The 18,158-nt window shown below is 42.3% G+C and overlaps 2 protein-coding genes across 4 annotated transcripts in view; one reads left to right on the top strand and one right to left on the bottom strand.

Annotated features, from left to right (window-relative positions):
- The window catches only part of ints14 (integrator complex subunit 14), an 18,675-nt gene extending 16,775 nt beyond the window's left edge, over positions 1-1,900 (top strand). For both annotated transcript variants that reach the window (XM_036968543.2, XM_090230820.1), the window contains one exon: positions 438-1,900. In XM_036968543.2, coding sequence (XP_036824438.1) covers positions 438-686 — 249 coding nt within the window. In that variant the 3' untranslated portion in view covers positions 687-1,900. The remainder of the gene's footprint in view (positions 1-437) is intronic.
- Positions 1,885-18,158, bottom strand: part of hacd3 (3-hydroxyacyl-CoA dehydratase 3) — a 17,423-nt gene continuing 1,149 nt past the window's right edge. Inside the window, exons 2-11 of one of the 2 annotated variants that reach the window (XM_090230821.1) lie at positions 16,580-16,622; positions 16,020-16,093; positions 13,025-13,189; positions 12,234-12,282; positions 9,585-9,695; positions 7,822-7,949; positions 4,202-4,314; positions 3,380-3,486; positions 2,420-2,551; positions 1,885-2,262 (exon numbers count right to left, since the gene is read on the bottom strand). In XM_090230821.1, coding sequence (XP_090086947.1) covers positions 2,186-2,262; positions 2,420-2,551; positions 3,380-3,486; positions 4,202-4,314; positions 7,822-7,949; positions 9,585-9,695; positions 12,234-12,282; positions 13,025-13,189; positions 16,020-16,093; positions 16,580-16,622 — 999 coding nt within the window. In that variant the 3' untranslated portion in view covers positions 1,885-2,185. Of the gene's footprint in view, positions 2,263-2,419; positions 2,552-3,379; positions 3,487-4,201; positions 4,315-7,821; positions 7,950-8,411; positions 8,490-9,584; positions 9,696-12,233; positions 12,283-13,024; positions 13,190-16,019; positions 16,094-16,579; positions 16,623-18,158 lie in introns of those variants that run through there. The other variant, XM_090230822.1, reaches the window with a different exon arrangement.

Genomic DNA, 18,158 nt, shown 5'->3' with positions numbered 1-18,158 from the left:
ATGAACGAGACTTGTGGGGGTCTACAATTTTTTTCTGAGGTCTTGGCTTATTTCTTTTGAGTTTCCCATGATGTCAAGCAAATAGGCACTGAGTTTAGAGGTTGGTCTGGAAATACATCCACAGGTACGTCAATTAGCCTATCAGAAGCTTCTAAAGCCATGACATCATTTTTTGACATTTTCCAAGCTGTTTAAAGGCACAGTCAACTTAGTGTATGTAAACTTCTGACACACTGGAATTGTGACACAGTGACTTAATCTGTTGGAAAAATGACTTGTGTCATGCACAATGTAGATGTCCTAACTGACTTGCCAAAACTATAGTTTGTTAACAAGAAATTTGCAGAGTGGTTGAAAAACAAGTTTTAATGTCTCTAACTGTACTTGGTGAATAAAAGTGATCTGTATTTATTCAGTTGTCTCTATCTGCCCACCAGGAGCTGAACCGTCTGCGGAAGGCAGCGCTGGCGTTTGGTTTCTGGGAGCTGCTGAAGGGCGTTGCAGAGCTGTTAGAGAGGGAGTGTACCCTGCTGCCAGACACGGCTCACCCTGACGCAGCCTTCCAGCTATCACACGCTGCCAAGCAGCTTAAACTGGCCTCCACGGGAGACTCCCAGTACGCTGCCTTCGACCAGAACATCAACCCCATGCACACAGACTTCTCTGGGGGAGGAGCTGGCATGTAGAGGAAGGAGAGAGAGAAGACTGCTTCTGAAATGGCCCCGTCCCAGTATCTGTGCTTTAGATATGTTGACCTGTGTCCTCTAATGCCCAGGAAGCCCCGATTCAAGTAGAGATGTTGACCTGTGTCCTCTCTAATGCAAGGGACGCTCCGATTCAAGTAGAGATGTTGACCTGTGTCCTCTCTAATGCCCAGGAAGCCCCGATTCAAGTAGATATGTTGACCTGTGTCCTCTCTAATGCCCAGGAAGCCCCGATTCAAGTAGAGATGTTGACCTGTGTCCTCTCTAATGCCCAGGAAGCTCCGATTCAAGTAGAGATGTTGACCTGTGTCCTCTCTAATGCCCAGGAAGCTCCGATTCAAGTAGATATGTTGACCTGTGTCCTCTCTAATGCCCAGGAAGCCCCAATTCAAGTAGAGATGTTGACCTGTGTTCTCTCTAATGCAAGGGACGCTCCGATTCAAGTAGAGATGTTGACCTGTGTCCTCTCTAATGCCCAGGAAGCTCCGATTCAAGTAGAGATGTTGACCTGTGTCCTCTCTAATGCCCAGGAAGCTCCGATTCAAGTAGAGATGTTGACCTGTGTCCTCTCTAATGCCCAGGAAGCTCCGATTCAAGTAGAGATGTTGACCTGTGTCCTCTCTAATGCCCAGGAAGCTCCAATTCAAACTGCCATTACAGCTTTGTAAGTGTTGCCAAAATATGTTAGTTGCTCAGTGAAACTCCATATTTGGTGAGTAACTATCTTCATTTACTCCCGTTACAGCCGGTATGTAATTCTAGAAAATCCTCTTCGGCACCTCCAATGTTCACTCACGTCCAAATCAGAAGTCTACAACAGCTGGCAGTGCCAATGAGGCTTTTTTCCCTCGATTCCTTGTACATTTGTATTTAGACCTAATAATGAAAAACTTAATTTGTTGAGTAACGGCTGTATTTTGACAATTTGAATCTGAGCCTCCTGGGTTGTTAAGAGAGGAGACCCGTCATGCTCAACATCTCTAAATCCCAGATACTGGGGGACATATTCCTGTAGGCTCTGGTCTAAAGTAGTGCACTATATAGGGAATAGGGTGCTGTTTCGGACTATTAGAATGGCTCATCAATGAAGCTCTCTGTTAAAAGCTAAGGCCTATGGCTTCACGTGTGTTTTTGACCATATCGTTTTTATAACTTTCCTAATGAATAAATGAAAAAAAGGTTTCTTTTTTTCCAAAGATGAGTATTTTTATTAATCTTACACAATTTACCCAGCATATTAATTGACGTGACAAAAAACATACATCTTATGTGACTTTCCCCTGAGGACGTTTGTTAGCAAGAAAAAAAATCGTACTGCGAATTAACTACAACAGAAAATACAAGACGAGGGTTGCAAAATTCTCCTAACTGGGACTTCTGGAAATGTTGAGAAAGTTAGTGGAATTTAGTCAACCTAGATGAGATGATGGGAACAGACAGGCAGCAGAGGTTGTTGGAGGTCAAAGATTTTAAAAATGATGTCAGTTAGACTTCCTCTTCTTGGTCCGGAACCTCTTCCTCCTCTGTTTGTACAGGTGGCGGAAATTGATGAGAAGCCCTGCAAACACAACAGACGATATTGTTAAGTCATAAGTTGATGAACACTTTAAATATGAGGGTGTGGCCGATGTTGTTACAAATAGTAATTACCCTATAACTGCAAAGATGAACCGTACAAGATAAATATGTAGATTGATCCATTTTTCACAACTCACCGATGACCATGAGAGGTAGGTAGATATAGAGGACACAGGAGAAGCTGGCAGAGGAGCCCAGGGCCTCAGGTAGAGGGATACTGAACAGTCTGCTCTGGTCAAACACTGAGATGGACTGGACCACTGCAACCGCTGGAGAGGGGGAGAGAGAGAACTGTTGAGTAAATGGACTGGACCAATGAAACTGCTGGAGAGGTAGGGGGGGAGAGAGAACTGCTGAGTAAATGGACTGTACCACTGGAGAGGTAGGGGGGAGAGAGAACTGTTGAGTAAATGGACTGGACCAATGAAACTGCTGGAGAGGTAGGGGGGGAGAGAGAACTGCTGAGTAAATGGACTGGACCACTGGAGAGGTAGGGGGGAGAGAGAACTGTTGAGTAAATGGACTGGACCAATGAAACTGCTGGAGAGGTAGGGGGGGAGAGAGAACTGCTGAGTAAATGGACTGGACCACTGGAGAGGTAGGGGGGAGAGAGAACTGCTGAGTAAATAGACTGGACCACTGGAGAGGTAGGGGGGAGAGAGAACTGCTGAGTAAATGGACTGGACCACTGGAGAGGTAGGGGGGGGGAGAGAACGGTTGAGTAAAGTGTTACCCAGGTATTCTGTCCATTCTTCAGGCTTCCCATTGCCTCTCCTCTTAGTAATACTGTACACCCGTAAACTAACTCACCTTCAGCCAGCACACCCAGAGGGTACAGGGGTGTCACTGTAAACTAACGCACCCCCAGAGGGGACAGGACTATCCCAACGGTGTCCCTATAAACTAACGCACCCCCAGAGGGTACAGGACTATCCCGACGGTGTCCCTGTAAACTAACGCACCCCCAGACGGTACAGGACTATCCCGACGGTGTCCCTATAAACTAACGCACCCCCAGAGGGTACAGGGGTATCCCGACGGTGTCCCTATAAACTAACGCACCCCCAGAGGGTACGGGGGTGTCCCCGTAAACTCACCTTCAGCCAGCACCCCCAGAGGGTACAGGGGTATCCAGACGGTGTACCTCAGCCAGGTGATCGTCTTCCACTCTGTGTCGATACAACCCAGCATGTAGAATGGGTACCTGGGGGGAGGAATGGATTTTTCATTGGGGGAAAAATGGCATCCTTCTGAAGACACAAAGTAAAGCATACATTTTCTTTGCTGTTATTCATGAGCTACACACAGAGATGTGTGTCAGTGTTGTGGAATAAAAGAGGGTAACATCTACAGAGGAAACTGGACAGATAACTCTACTATTGATCTTACACATGGCTGAGGAAGGTTCTTGACGATCGGCCATTTTGCTTCCACAGCCATACAACACACACACAGAGAGCATGAATGACCCCTTTATGTAGAGTAGGCTTATAATCCCACCTAAACATCTCCAGAGGTAGACAGTATATACCAACTAAACATCTCTATACCACCTAATCATCTCTAAAACCACTCCAGAGGTAGACAGTATATACCACCTAAACATCTCTAAAAACCACTCCAGAGGTAGACAGTATATACCACCTAAACATCTCTAAAAACCACTCCAGAGGTAGACAGTATATACCACCTAAACATCTCTATAGCACTCCAGAGGTAGAAGACAGTATATACCACCTAAACATCTCTATACCACCTAAACATCTCTATACCACTCCAGAGGTAGAAGACAGTATATACCACCTAAACATCTCTATACCCACCTAAAGATCTCTATAGCACTCCAGAGGTAGAGGACAGTCTATACCCACCTAAAGATCTCTATAGCACTCCAGAGGTAGAGGACAGTCTATACCCACCTAAAGATCTCTATAGCGCTCCAGAGGTAGAAGACAAAGAAGACCACTGGTTTGTTGTGCATCTCCTGCAGGCTGCCGAGGATGATGAAGAGGATGAAGTTCCTACCAATCACCTGGAGATGAAGAGCACCACAGTACACAGAGTCACAAACACCAGAGAGACTGACAGAAAGACGTCAACTCCACAGTACACAGAGTCAAAAACACCAGACTTTGTTAACACCTAATAACAATTTTATAAATACGCCATTACAAATGTTGAGTATGATGAACGACCACAGTAAACTACCTGTGTTCCCTGATGCTGTCAGTGTTGTAGAGTATGATGAACGACCACAGTAAACTACCCGTGTTCCCTGATGCTGTCAGTGTTGTAGAGTATGATGAACAACCACAGTAAACTACCCGTGTTCCCTGATGCTGTCAGTGTTGTAGAGTATGATGAACGACCACAGTAAACTACCCGTGTTCCCTGATGCTGTCAGTGTTGTAGAGTATGATGAACAACCACAGTAAACTACCCGTGTTCCCTGATGCTGTCAGTGTTGTAGAGTATGATGAACGACCACAGTAAACTACCCGTGTTCCCTGATGCTGTCAGTGTTGTAGAGTATGATGAACGACCACAGTAAACTACCCGTGTTCCCTGATGCTGTCAGTGTTGTAGAGTATGATGAACAACCACAGTAAACTACCCGTGTTCCCTGATGCTGTCAGTGTTGTAGAGTATGATGAACGACCACAGTAAACTACCCGTGTTCCCTGATGCTGTCAGTGTTGTAGAGTATGATGAACGACCACAGTAAACTACCCGTGTTCCCTGATGCTGTCAGTGTTGTAGAGTATGATGAACGACCACAGTAAACTACCCGTGTTCCCTGATGCTGTCAGTGTTGTAGAGTATGATGAACGACCACAGTAAACTACCCGTGTTCCCTGATGCTGATGCTGTCAGTGTTGTAGAGTATGATGAACGACCACAGTAAACTACCCGTGTTCCCTGATGCTGTCAGTGTTGTAGAGTATGATGAACGACCACAGTAAACTACCCGTGTTCCCTGATGCTGTCAGTGTTGTAGAGTATGATGAACGACCACAGTAAACTACCCGTGTTCCCTGATGCTGTCAGTGTTGTAGAGTATGATGAACGACCACAGTAAACTACCCGTGATCCCTGATGCTGTCAGTGTTGTAGAGTATGATGAACGACCACAGTAAACTACCCGTGTTCCCTGATGCTGTCAGTGTTGTAGAGTATGATGAACGACCACAGTAAACTACCCGTGTTCCCTGATGCTGATGCTGTCAGTGTTGTAGAGTATGATGAACGACCACAGTAAACTACCCGTGTTCCCTGATGCTGTCAGTGTTGTAGAGTATGATGAACGACCACAGTAAACTACCCGTGATCCCTGATGCTGTCAGTGTTGTAGAGTATGATGAACGACCACAGTAAACTACCCGTGTTCCCTGATGCTGTCAGTGTTGTAGAGTATGATGAACGACCACAGTAAACTACCCGTGTTCCCTGATGCTGATGCTGTCAGTGTTGTAGAGTATGATGAACGACCACAGTAAACTACCCGTGATCCCTGATGCTGTCAGTGTTGTAGAGTATGATGAATGACCACAGTAAACTACCCGTGTTCCCTGATGCTGATGCTGTTAGTGTTGTAGAGTATGATGAACGACCACAGTAAACTACCTGTGTTCCCTGATGCTGTCAGTGTTGTAGAGTATGATGAACGAACTACCCGTGTTCCCTGATGCTGTCAGTGTTGTAGAGTATGATGAACGACCACAGTAAACTACCCGTGTTCCCTGATGCTGTCAGTGTTGTAGAGTATGATGAACGACCACAGTAAACTACCCGTGTTCCCTGATGCTGTCAGTGTTGTAGAGTATGATGAACGACCACAGTAAACTACCCGTGTTCCCTGATGCTGTCAGTGTTGTAGAGTATGATGAACGACCACAGTAAACTACCCGTGTTCCCTGATGCTGTCAGTGTTGTAGAGTATGATGAACGACCACAGTAAACTACCCGTGTTCCCTGATGCTGTCAGTGTTGTAGAGTATGATGAACGACCACAGTAAACTACCCGTGTTCCCTGATGCTGTCAGTGTTGTAGAGTATGATGAACGACCACAGTAAACTACCCGTGATCCCTGATGCTGTCAGTGTTGTAGAGTATGATGAACGACCACAGTAAACTACCCGTGTTCCCTGATGCTGATGCTGTCAGTGTTGTAGAGTATGATGAACGACCACAGTAAACTACCCGTGTTCCCTGATGCTGATGCTGTCAGTGTTGTAGAGTATGATGAACGACCACAGTAAACTACCCGTGTTCCCTGATGCTGTCAGTGTTGTAGAGTATGATGAACGACCACAGTAAACTACCCGTGTTCCCTGATGCTGTCAGTGTTGTAGAGTATGATGAACGACCACAGTAAACAACCCGTGTTCCCTGATGCTGTCAGTGTTGTAGAGTATGATGAACGACCACAGTAAACTACCCGTGTTCCCTGATGCTGTCAGTGTTGTAGAGTATGATGAACGACCACAGTAAACTACCCGTGATCCCTGATGCTGTCAGTGTTGTAGAGTATGATGAATGACCACAGTAAACTACCCGTGTTCCCTGATGCTGATGCTGTTAGTGTTGTAGAGTATGATGAACGACCACAGTAAACTACCTGTGTTCCCTGATGCTGTCAGTGTTGTAGAGTATGATGAACGAACTACCCGTGTTCCCTGATGCTGTCAGTGTTGTAGAGTATGATGAACGACCACAGTAAACTACCTGTGTTCCCTGATGCTGTCAGTGTTGTAGAGTATGATGAACGACCACAGTAAACTACCCGTGTTCCCTGATGCTGTCAGTGTTGTAGAGTATGATGAACGACCACAGTAAACTACCCGTGTTCCCTGATGCTGTCAGTGTTGTAGAGTATGATGAACAACCACAGTAAACTACCCGTGTTCCCTGATGCTGTCAGTGTTGTAGAGTATGATGAACGACCACAGTAAACTACCCGTGTTCCCTGATGCTGTCAGTGTTGTAGAGTATGATGAACGACCACAGTAAACTACCCGTGATCCCTGATGCTGTCAGTGTTGTAGAGTATGATGAACGACCACAGTAAACTACCCGTGTTCCCTGATGCTGTCAGTGTTGTAGAGTATGATGAACGACCACAGTAAACTACCCGTGTTCCCTGATGCTGTCAGTGTTGTAGAGTATGATGAACGACCACAGTAAACTACCCGTGTTCCCTGATGCTGTCAGTGTTGTAGAGTATGATGAACGACCACAGTAAACTACCCGTGTTCCCTGATGCTGTCAGTGTTGTAGAGTATGATGAACGACCACAGTAAACTACCCGTGTTCCCTGATGCTGATGCTGTCAGTGTTGTAGAGTATGATGAACGACCACAGTAAACTACCCGTGTTCCCTGATGCTGATGCTGTCAGTGTTGTAGAGTATGATGAACGACCACAGTAAACTACCCGTGTTCCCTGATGCTGATGCTGTCGGTGTTGAAGTGGTGTTAGTGCCAACAGCGAACGCTTAGATTGAAAGTAGAGTTCCTGAAAACACAGACAGTATGATACCTGTATAAAAGCAGGAACCACCGCAGCCTTGACCACTCCAAACATAGCATTGAGGACTTCTACACTGGCTAATATTTGGCAGAAAAACATCACGTCGGAGATGGTGTAGAATGTGTCATAGAGAGAATCTGAAAGGGGGGAAAACAGTTGAAAATATATATGTCATGCCAGGTCCTTCACTGCCAGACAGAGTTGACAATTTACACTGTTTTCTGAACAAATGCAAACTCAGCCAGACTGGCATCCAGGCTCACACAACGTCATGTCTAACTGAAGTGATTCACCTTGTCCCAGTATAAAGAGTCAGATGGTCATGTCTAACTGACGTGATTCACCTTGTCCCAGTATAAAGAGTCAGATGGTCATGTCTAACTGAAGTGATTCACCTTGTCCCAGTATAAAGAGTCAGATGGTCATGTTTAACTGAAGTGATTCACCTTGTCCCAGTATAAAGAGTCAGATGGTCATGTCTAACTGAAGTGATTCACCTTGTCCCAGTATAAAGAGTCAGATGGTCATGTCAAACTGAAGTGATTCACCTTGTCCCAGTATAAAGAGTCAGATGGCCATGTCAAACTGAAGTGATTCACCTTGTCCCAGTATAAAGAGTCGGATGGTCATGTCTAACTGAAGTGATTCACCTTGTCCCAGTATAAAGAGTCAGACGGTCATGTCAAACTGAAGTGATTCACCTTGTCCCAGTATAAAGAGTCAGATGGTCATGTCTAACTGAAGTGATTCACCTTGTCCCAGTATAAAGAGTCAGATGGTCATGTCAAACTGAAGTGATTCACCTTGTCCCAGTATAAAGAGTCAGATGGTCATGTTTAACTGAAGTGATTCACCTTGTCCCAGTATAAAGAGTCAGATGGTCATGTCTAACTGAAGTGATTCACCTTGTCCCAGTATAAAGAGTCAGATGGTCATGTCTAACTGAAGTGATTCACCTTGTCCCAGTATAAAGAGTCAGATGGTCATGTCAAACTGAAGTGATTCACCTTGTCCCAGTATAAAGAGTCAGATGGTCATGTCAAACTGAAGTGATTCACCTTGTCCCAGTATAAAGAGTCAGATGGTCATGTCAAACTGAAGTGATTCACCTTGTCCCAGTATAAAGAGTCAGATGGTCATGTCAAACTGAAGTGATTCACCTTGTCCCAGTATAAAGAGTCAGATGGTCATGTCTAACTGAAGTGATTCACCTTGTCCCAGTATAAAGAGTCAGATGGTCATGTCAAACTGAAGTGATTCACCTTGTCCCAGTATAAAGAGTCAGATGGTCATGTCTAACTGAAGTGATTCACCTTGTCCCAGTATAAAGAGTCAGATGGTCATGTCAAACTGAAGTGATTCACCTTGTCCCAGTATAAAGAGTCAGATGGTCATGTCTAACTGAAGTGATTCACCTTGTCCCAGTATAAAGAGTCAGATGGTCATGTCTAACTGAAGTGATTCACCTTGTCCCAGTATAAAGAGTCAGATGGTCATGTCTAACTGAAGTGATTCACCTTGTCCCAGTATAAAGAGTCAGATGGTCATGTCAAACTGAAGTGATTCACCTTGTCCCAGTATAAAGAGTCAGATGGTCATGTCTAACTGACGTGATTCACCTTGTCCCAGTATAAAGAGTCAGATGGCCATGTCAAACTGAAGTGATTCACCTTGTCCCAGTATAAAGAGTCAGATGGTCATGTCAAACTGAAGTGATTCACCTTGTCCCAGTATAAAGAGTCAGATGGTCATGTCTAACTGAAGTGATTCACCTTGTCCCAGTATAAAGAGTCGGATGGTCATGTTGATGAAGATCCAGGAGAAGCCCAAGAACTGAACCAGGTTGTAGGTGAACAGAAAAGCTTTCTTCAGAGTGATGTATGCTGGGAAGAAATTCACAATATAGGTCACATGCCACATTCTCTGCCTATATTTCTTACACATAAAAATACAGTGTGTTCCTCTGACAGTCCTCAACTTGTTAAATACAGTGTGTTATACTCCCAGTCCTCTGACAGTCCTCAACTTGTTAAATACAGTGTTATACTCCCAGTCCTCTGACAGTCCTCAACTTGTTAAATACAGTGTGTTATACTCCCAGTCCTCTGACAGTCCTCAACTTGTTAAATACAGTGTGTTATACACAGTCCTCAACTTGTTAAATACAGTGTGTTATACTCACAGTCCTCAACTTGTTAAATACAGTGTGTTATACTCACAGTCCTCAACTTGTTAAATACAGTGTGTTATACTCCCAGTCCTCAACTTGTTAAATACAGTGTGTTATACTCACAGTCCTCTGACAGTCCTCAACTTGTTAAATACAGTGTGTTATACTCCCAGTCCTCTGACAGTCCTCAACTTGTTAAATACAGTGTGTTACACTCCCAGTCCTCTGACAGTCCTCAACTTGTTAAATACAGTGTGTTACACTCCCAGTCCTCAACTTGTTAAATACAGTGTGTTATACTCCCAGTCCTCTGACAGTCCTCAACTTGTTAAATACAGTGTGTTATACTCCCAGTCCTCTGACAGTCCTCAACTTGTTAAATACAGTGTGTTATACTCCCAGTCCTCTGACAGTCCTCAACTTGTTAAATACAGTGTTATACTCCCAGTCCTCTGACAGTCCTCAACTTGTTAAATACAGTGTGTTACACTCCCAGTCCTCAACTTGTTAAATACAGTGTGTTATACTCCCAGTCCTCTGACAGTCCTCAACTTGTTAAATACAGTGTGTTATACTCCCAGTCCTCAACTTGTTAAATACAGTGTGTTATACTCAGTCCTCTGACAGTCCTCAACTTGTTAAATACAGTGTGTTATACTCAGTCCTCTGACAGTCCTCAACTTGTTAAATACAGTGTGTTACACTCACAGTCCTCTGACAGTCCTCAACTTGTTAAATACAGTGTGTTATACTCACAGTCCTCAACTTGTTAAATACAGTGTGTTATACTCCCAGTCCTCTGACAGTCCTCAACTTGTTAAATACAGTGTGTTATACTCCCAGTCCTCAACTTGTTAAATACAGTGTGTTATACTCAGTCCTCTGACAGTCCTCAACTTGTTAAATACAGTGTGTTATACTCACAGTCCTCAACTTGTTAAATACAGTGTGTTATACTCCCAGTCCTCTGACAGTCCTCAACTTGTTAAATACAGTGTTATACTCCCAGTCCTCTGACAGTCCTCAACTTGTTAAATACAGTGTGTTATACTCCCAGTCCTCTGACAGTCCTCAACTTGTTAAATACAGTGTGTTATACTCACAGTCCTCAACTTGTTAAATACAGTGTGTTATACTCTCAGTCCTCTGACAGTCCTCAACTTGTTAAATACAGTGTGTTATACTCAGTCCTCTGACAGTCCTCAACTTGTTAAATACAGTGTGTTATACTCACAGTCCTCTGACAGTCCTCAACTTGTTAAATACAGTGTGTTATACTCCCAGTCCTCTGACAGTCCTCAACTTGTTAAATACAGTGTGTTATACTCACAGTCCTCAACTTGTTAAATACAGTGTGTTATACTCCCAGTCCTCTGACAGTCCTCAACTTGTTAAATACAGTGTGTTATACTCACAGTCCTCAACTTGTTAAATACAGTGTGTTATACTCAGTCCTCTGACAGTCCTCAACTTGTTAAATACAGTGTGTTACACTCACAGTCCTCTGACAGTCCTCAACTTGTTAAATACAGTGTGTTATACTCCCAGTCCTCTGACAGTCCTCAACTTGTTAAATACAGTGTGTTATACTCCCAGTCCTCAACTTGTTAAATACAGTGTGTTATACTCACAGTCCTCTGACAGTCCTCAACTTGTTAAATACAGTGTGTTATACTCCCAGTCCTCTGACAGTCCTCAACTTGTTAAATACAGTGTGTTATACTCCCAGTCCTCTGACAGTCCTCAACTTGTTAAATACAGTGTGTTATACTCAGTCCTCTGACAGTCCTCAACTTGTTAAATACAGTGTGTTATACTCACAGTCCTCTGACAGTCCTCAACTTGTTAAATACAGTGTGTTACACTCCCAGTCCTCTGACAGTCCTCAACTTGTTAAATACAGTGTGTTACACTCCCAGTCCTCTGACAGTCCTCAACTTGTTAAATACAGTGTGTTATACTCACAGTCCTCTGACAGTCCTCAACTTGTTAAATACAGTGTGTTATACTCACAGTCCTCTGACAGTCCTCAACTTGTTAAATACAGTGTGTTATACTCACAGTCCTCTGACAGTCCTCAACTTGTTAAATACAGTGTGTTATACTCACAGTCCTCTGACAGCCCTCAACTTGTTAAATACAGTGTGTTATACTCACAGTCCTCTGACAGTCCTCAACTTGTTAAATACAGTGTGTTATACTCAGTCCTCTGACAGCCCTCAACTTGTTAAATACAGTGTGTTATACTCACAGTCCTCTGACAGCCTTGCCTCCATGTTCAGTCGATTATTTTTCTCCTCCTGTAAAGTTACAACAGAATACACAACGAATATATATATACAGTAAGTGGTCTATATTATATTGTTATGAATCAATTATAACATATATGAAGTAATCACTGTCACAATGTGCTATGCTTGATGCTCTTCCCTCACCGCAGAGACAGACAGGCAGGCAGACAGACACAGGCAGGCAGGCAGACGCAGGCAGACAGGCAGGCAGGCAGACACAGGCAGGCAGACACAGGCAGGCAGACACAGGCAGGCAGACACAGGCAGGCAGGCACAGGCAGGCAGGCACAGGCAGGCAGGCAGACACAGGCAGGCACAGGCAGGCAGGCACAGGCAGGCAGACACAGGCAGGCAGACAGGCAGACACAGGCAGGCAGACACAGGCAGGCAGGCAGGCAGGCAGACACAGGCAGGCAGACAGGCAGGCAGACACAGGCAGGCAGACACAGGCAGACACAGGCAGGCAGACACAGGCAGGCACAGGCAGGCAAACAGACAGGCAGGCAGGCAGACACAGGCAGGCAGGCAGACATAGGCAGGCAGACACAGGCAGGCAGACACAGGCAGGCAGGCAGACACAGACAGGCAGGCAGACACAGACAGGCAGGCAGGCAGGCAGACACAGGCAGGCAGACAGGCAGACACAGGCAGGCAGACAGGCAGGCAGGCGCTGTCTCTCTCATTAATGAGCCTTATCTGCTGTAACACCAAATGCATCCTGACATCCTGAATTAACATTATAGGACGTCACCTTCTCCCGTAGCTCCATCTCAGCGTCAGACTCGTCCATCCAGCGGTCGAAGTCAGGAGCCAGGAACAGGGGTTTCTTCTCCTGTAGGGTGAGTCTGTCCCACCAGCCACTCAGCTGCTTACGCACTGTGATGTTAACCTGGCGTTGGGTCGACCTGTGGCTCACCTGGAGAATAATAACAGATATCATGACATGATATCTATTGATATCTATTAGGTTAGAATAACCAACCACACACACCATCTAGTAAACACAGTCTAATATTATTCAGAATAGTCTAGTAAACAGTCTGTTATTATTCAGAATAGTCTAGTAAACAGTCTGTTATTATTCAGAATAGTCCATCTAGTAAACAGTCTGTTATTATTCAGAATAGTCTAGTAAACAGTCTGTTATTATTCAGAATAGTCTAGTAAACAGTCTGTTATTATTCAGAATAGTCTAGTAAACAGTCTGTTATTATTCAGAATAGTCCATCTAGTAAACAGTCTGTTATTATTCAGAATAGTCTAGTAAACAGTCTGTTATTATTCAGAATAGTCTAGTAAACAGTCTGTTATTATTCAGAATAGTCTAGTAAACAGTCTGTTATTATTCAGAATAGTCCATCTAGTAAACAGTCTGTTATTATTCAGAATAGTCCATCTAGTAAACAGTCTGTTATTATTCAGAATAGTCTAGTAAACACAGTCTGTTATTATTCAGAATAGTCCATCTAGTAAACAGTCTGTTATTATTCAGAATAGTCTAGTAAACAGTCTGTTATTATTCAGAATAGTCTAGTAAACAGTCTGTTATTATTCAGAATAGTCCATCTAGTAAACAGTCTGTTATTATTCAGAATAGTCTAGTAAACAGTCTGTTATTATTCAGAATAGTCTAGTAAACAGTCTGTTATTATTCAGAATAGTCTAGTAAACAGTCTGTTATTATTCAGAATAGTCCATCTAGTAAACAGTCTGTTATTATTCAGAATAGTCTAGTAAACAGTCTGTTATTATTCAGAATAGTCTAGTAAACACAGTCTGTTATTATTCAGAATAGTCCATCTAGTAAACAGTCTGTTATTATTCAGAATAGTCTAGTAGTCAGTCTGTTATTATTCAGAATAGTCTAGTAGACAATCTATTATTCAGAATAGTCTAGTAAACAGTCTGTTATTATTCAGAATAGTCTAGTAAACAGTCTGTTATTATTCAGAATAGTCTAGTAAACAGTCTGTTATTATTCAGAATAGTCTAGTAGTCAGTCTGTTATTATTCAGAATAGTCTAGTAGACAATCTATTATTCAGAATAGTCTAGTAAACAGTCTGTTATTATTCAGAATAGTCTAGTAAACAGTCTGTTATTATTCAGAATAGTCTAGTAAACAGTCTGTTATTATTCAGAATAGTCCATCTAGTAAACAGTATGTTATTATTCAGAATAGTCTAGTAAACAGTCTGTTATTATTCAGAATAGTCTAGTAGACAATCTATTATTCAGAATAGTCTAGTAAACAGTCTGTTATTATTCAGAATAGTCTAGTAAACAGTCTGTTATTATTCAGAATAGTCTAGTAAACAGTCTGTTATTATTCAGAATAGTCCATCTAGTAAACAGTCTGTTATTATTCAGAATAGTCTAGTAGACAATCTATTATTCAGAATAGTCTAGTAAACAGTCTGTTATTATTCAGAATAGTCTAGTAAACAGTCTGTTATTATTCAGAATAGTCTAGTAAACAGTCTGTTATTATTCAGAATAGTCTAGTAAACAGTCTGTTATTATTCAGAATAGTCTAGTAAACAGTCTGTTATTATTCAGAATAGTCTAGTAAACACAGTCTGTTATTATTCAGAATAGTCTAGTAAACAGTCTGTTATTATTCAGAATAGTCTAGTAAACAGTCTGTTATTATTCAGAATAGTCTAGTAAACAGTCTGTTATTATTCAGAATAGTCTAGTAAACACAGTCTGTTATTATTCAGAATAGTCTAGTAAACAGTCTGTTATTATTCAGAATAGTCTAGTAAACAGTATGTTATTATTCAGAATAGTCTAGTAAACAGTCTGTTATTATTCAGAATAGTCTAGTAAACAGTCTGTTATTATTCAGAATAGTCTAGTAAACAGTCTGTTATTATTCAGAATAGTCCATCTAGTAAACAGTATGTTATTATTCAGAATAGTCTAGTAAACAGTCTGTTATTATTCAGAATAGTCTAGTAAACAGTCTGTTATTATTCAGAATAGTCTAGTAAACAGTCTGTTATTATTCAGAATAGTCTAGTAAACAGTCTGTTATTATTCAGAATAGTCTAGTAAACACAGTCTGTTATTATTCAGAATAGTCTAGTAAACAGTCTGTTATTATTCAGAATAGTCTAGTAAACAGTCTGTTATTATTCAGAATAGTCTAGTAAACAGTATGTTATTATTCAGAATAGTCTAGTAAACAGTCTGTTATTATTCAGAATAGTCTAGTAAACAGTCTGTTATTATTCAGAATAGTCTAGTAAACAGTCTGTTATTATTCAGAATAGTCTAGTAAACAGTCTGTTATTATTCAGAATAGTCTAGTAAACACAGTCTGTTATTATTCAGAATAGTCTAGTAAACACAGTCTGTTATTATTCAGAATAGTCTAGTAAACAGTCTGTTATTATTCAGAATAGTCTAGTAAACAGTCTGTTATTATTCAGAATAGTCCATCTAGTAAACAGTATGTTATTATTCAGAATAGTCTAGTAAACAGTCTGTTATTATTCAGAATAGTCTAGTAAACAGTCTGTTATTATTCAGAATAGTCTAGTAGACAATCTATTATTCAGAATAGTCTAGTAAACAGTCTGTTATTATTCAGAATAGTCTAGTAAACAGTCTGTTATTATTCAGAATAGTCTAGTAAACAGTCTGTTATTATTCAGAATAGTCTAGTAAACAGTCTATTATTCAGAATAGTCTAGTAAACAGTCCGTTATTATTCAGAATAGTCCATCTAGTAAACAGTACCTCTGTCTTCACAGCATTAAGAAACGGCAGACTAAACTCATAATCATTCTGTCCTCTTGCTCCATGACCCTGGGCTGGAAACAAAGAAACAAAACAAAATGATCATTTGTTTCTTCAAAGCCATGCTCTCATGGTAGGTAAATGATCTTCTAAGCCATGCTCTAATGGTAGGTAAATGATCTTCTAAGCCATGCTCTCATGGTAGGTGAATGAGTCTTCAAAGCCATGCTCTCATGGTAGGTGAATGATTCTTCAAAGCCATGCTCTCATGGTAGGTGAATGAGTCTTCAAAGCCATGCTCTCATGGTAGGTGAATGAGTCTTCAAAGCCATGCTCTGATGGTAGGTGAATGAGTCTTCAAAGCCATGCTCTCATGGTAGGTGAATGAGTCTTCAAAGCCATGCTCTCATGGTAGGTGAATGAGTCTTCAAAGCCATGCTCTAATGGTAGGTGAATGAGTCTTCAAAGCCATGCTCTCATGGTAGGTGAATGAGTCTTCAAAGCCATGCTCTAATGGTAGGTGTCTTCTAGTTGATAATACTGTACTAAAGAATACGTACCCCTGAATTGGAGGACATTATCATGCACGCTGATGTCAAGATTCTGCAAGAGAAGAGAAGACAGTACAGACTACATTATGAGTTGTTCCTCTTTAGACTCTACCAAAGAGGATAGAGACTACATCATGAGTTAAAGTTGCTCCTCTTTAGACTCTACCAAAGAGGATACCAAAATGAAGACAGACAACTGGTTTGTGTTGTCGATGCAAATGAAAGCAGTCAGGACTCGTTATCAGCCCCTAGTCTATCTGTGAAGAGGAAGTCTCGCTATGTCGAAACACTATCTTCAAACACCATCTCCATGCACTTAAGATGTAGACCATACTGATGTTATTTACCACCTCTGAAGAAGCCTGCTAGCCACTCTGAAGAAGCCTGCTAGCCACTCTGAAGAAGCCTGCTAGCCACTCTGAAGAAGCCTGCTAGCCACTCTGAAGAGTGGACACATCACAGTGACTCAGTTATGATGGACACATCACAGTGACTCAGTTATGATGGACACATCACAGTGACTCAGTTATGATGGACACATCACAGTGACTCAGTTATGATGGACACATCACAGTGACTCAGTTATGATGGACACATCACAGTGACTCAGTTATGATGGACACATCACAGTGACTCAGTTATGATGGACACATCACAGTGACTCAGTTATGATGGACACATCACAGTGACTCAGTTATGATGGACACATCACAGTGACTCAGTTATGATGGACACATCACAGTGACTCAGTTATGATGGACACATCACAGTGACTCAGTTATGATGGACACATCACAGTGACTCAGTTATGATGGACACATCACAGTGACTCAGTTATGATGGACACATCACAGTGACTCAGTTATGATGGACACATCAGTGACTCAGTTACGATGGACACATCACAGTGACTCAGTTACGATGGACACATCACAGTGACTCAGTTACGATGGATACATCAGTGACTCAGTTACGATGGACACATCACAGTGACTCAGTTACGATGGACACATCACAGTGACTCAGTTACGATGGACACATCACAGTGACTCAGTTATGATGGACACATCACAGTGACTCAGTTATGATGGACACATCACAGTGACTCAGTTATGATGGACACATCACAGTGACTCAGTTATGATGGACACATCACAGTGACTCAGTTATGATGGACACATCACAGTGACTCAGTTATGATGGACACATCACAGTGACTCAGTTATGATGGACACATCACAGTGACTCAGTTATGATGGACACATCATTCTCAGAAACACAAGCATACAATTGTATTTTTATTCTATTCTGGGGCGGTAGGGTAGTCTAGTGGTTAGAGAGTTGGACCAGTAACCAGCAGGTAGTCTAGTGGTTAGAGTGTTGGGCCAGTAACCAGCAGGTAGACTAGTGGTTAGAGAGTTGGACTAGTAACCAGCAGGTAGTCTAGTGGTTAGAGCGTTGGGTCAGTAACCAGCAGGTAGTCTAGTGGTTAGAGCGTTGGGTCAGTAACCAGCAGGTAGCCTAGTGGTTAGAGCTTTGGGCCAGTAACCAGCAGGTAGTCTAGTGGTTAGAGAGTTGGGTCAGTAAC

Source organism: Oncorhynchus mykiss, chromosome 4, assembly GCF_057628025.1.
Source record: "Oncorhynchus mykiss isolate SJ-2025 chromosome 4, ASM5762802v1, whole genome shotgun sequence".
NCBI lineage: Eukaryota > Metazoa > Chordata > Actinopteri > Salmoniformes > Salmonidae > Oncorhynchus > Oncorhynchus mykiss.
The sequence above is the reverse complement of the archived record's forward strand: the minus strand, read 5'-3'. Positions and strand labels throughout refer to the sequence as shown.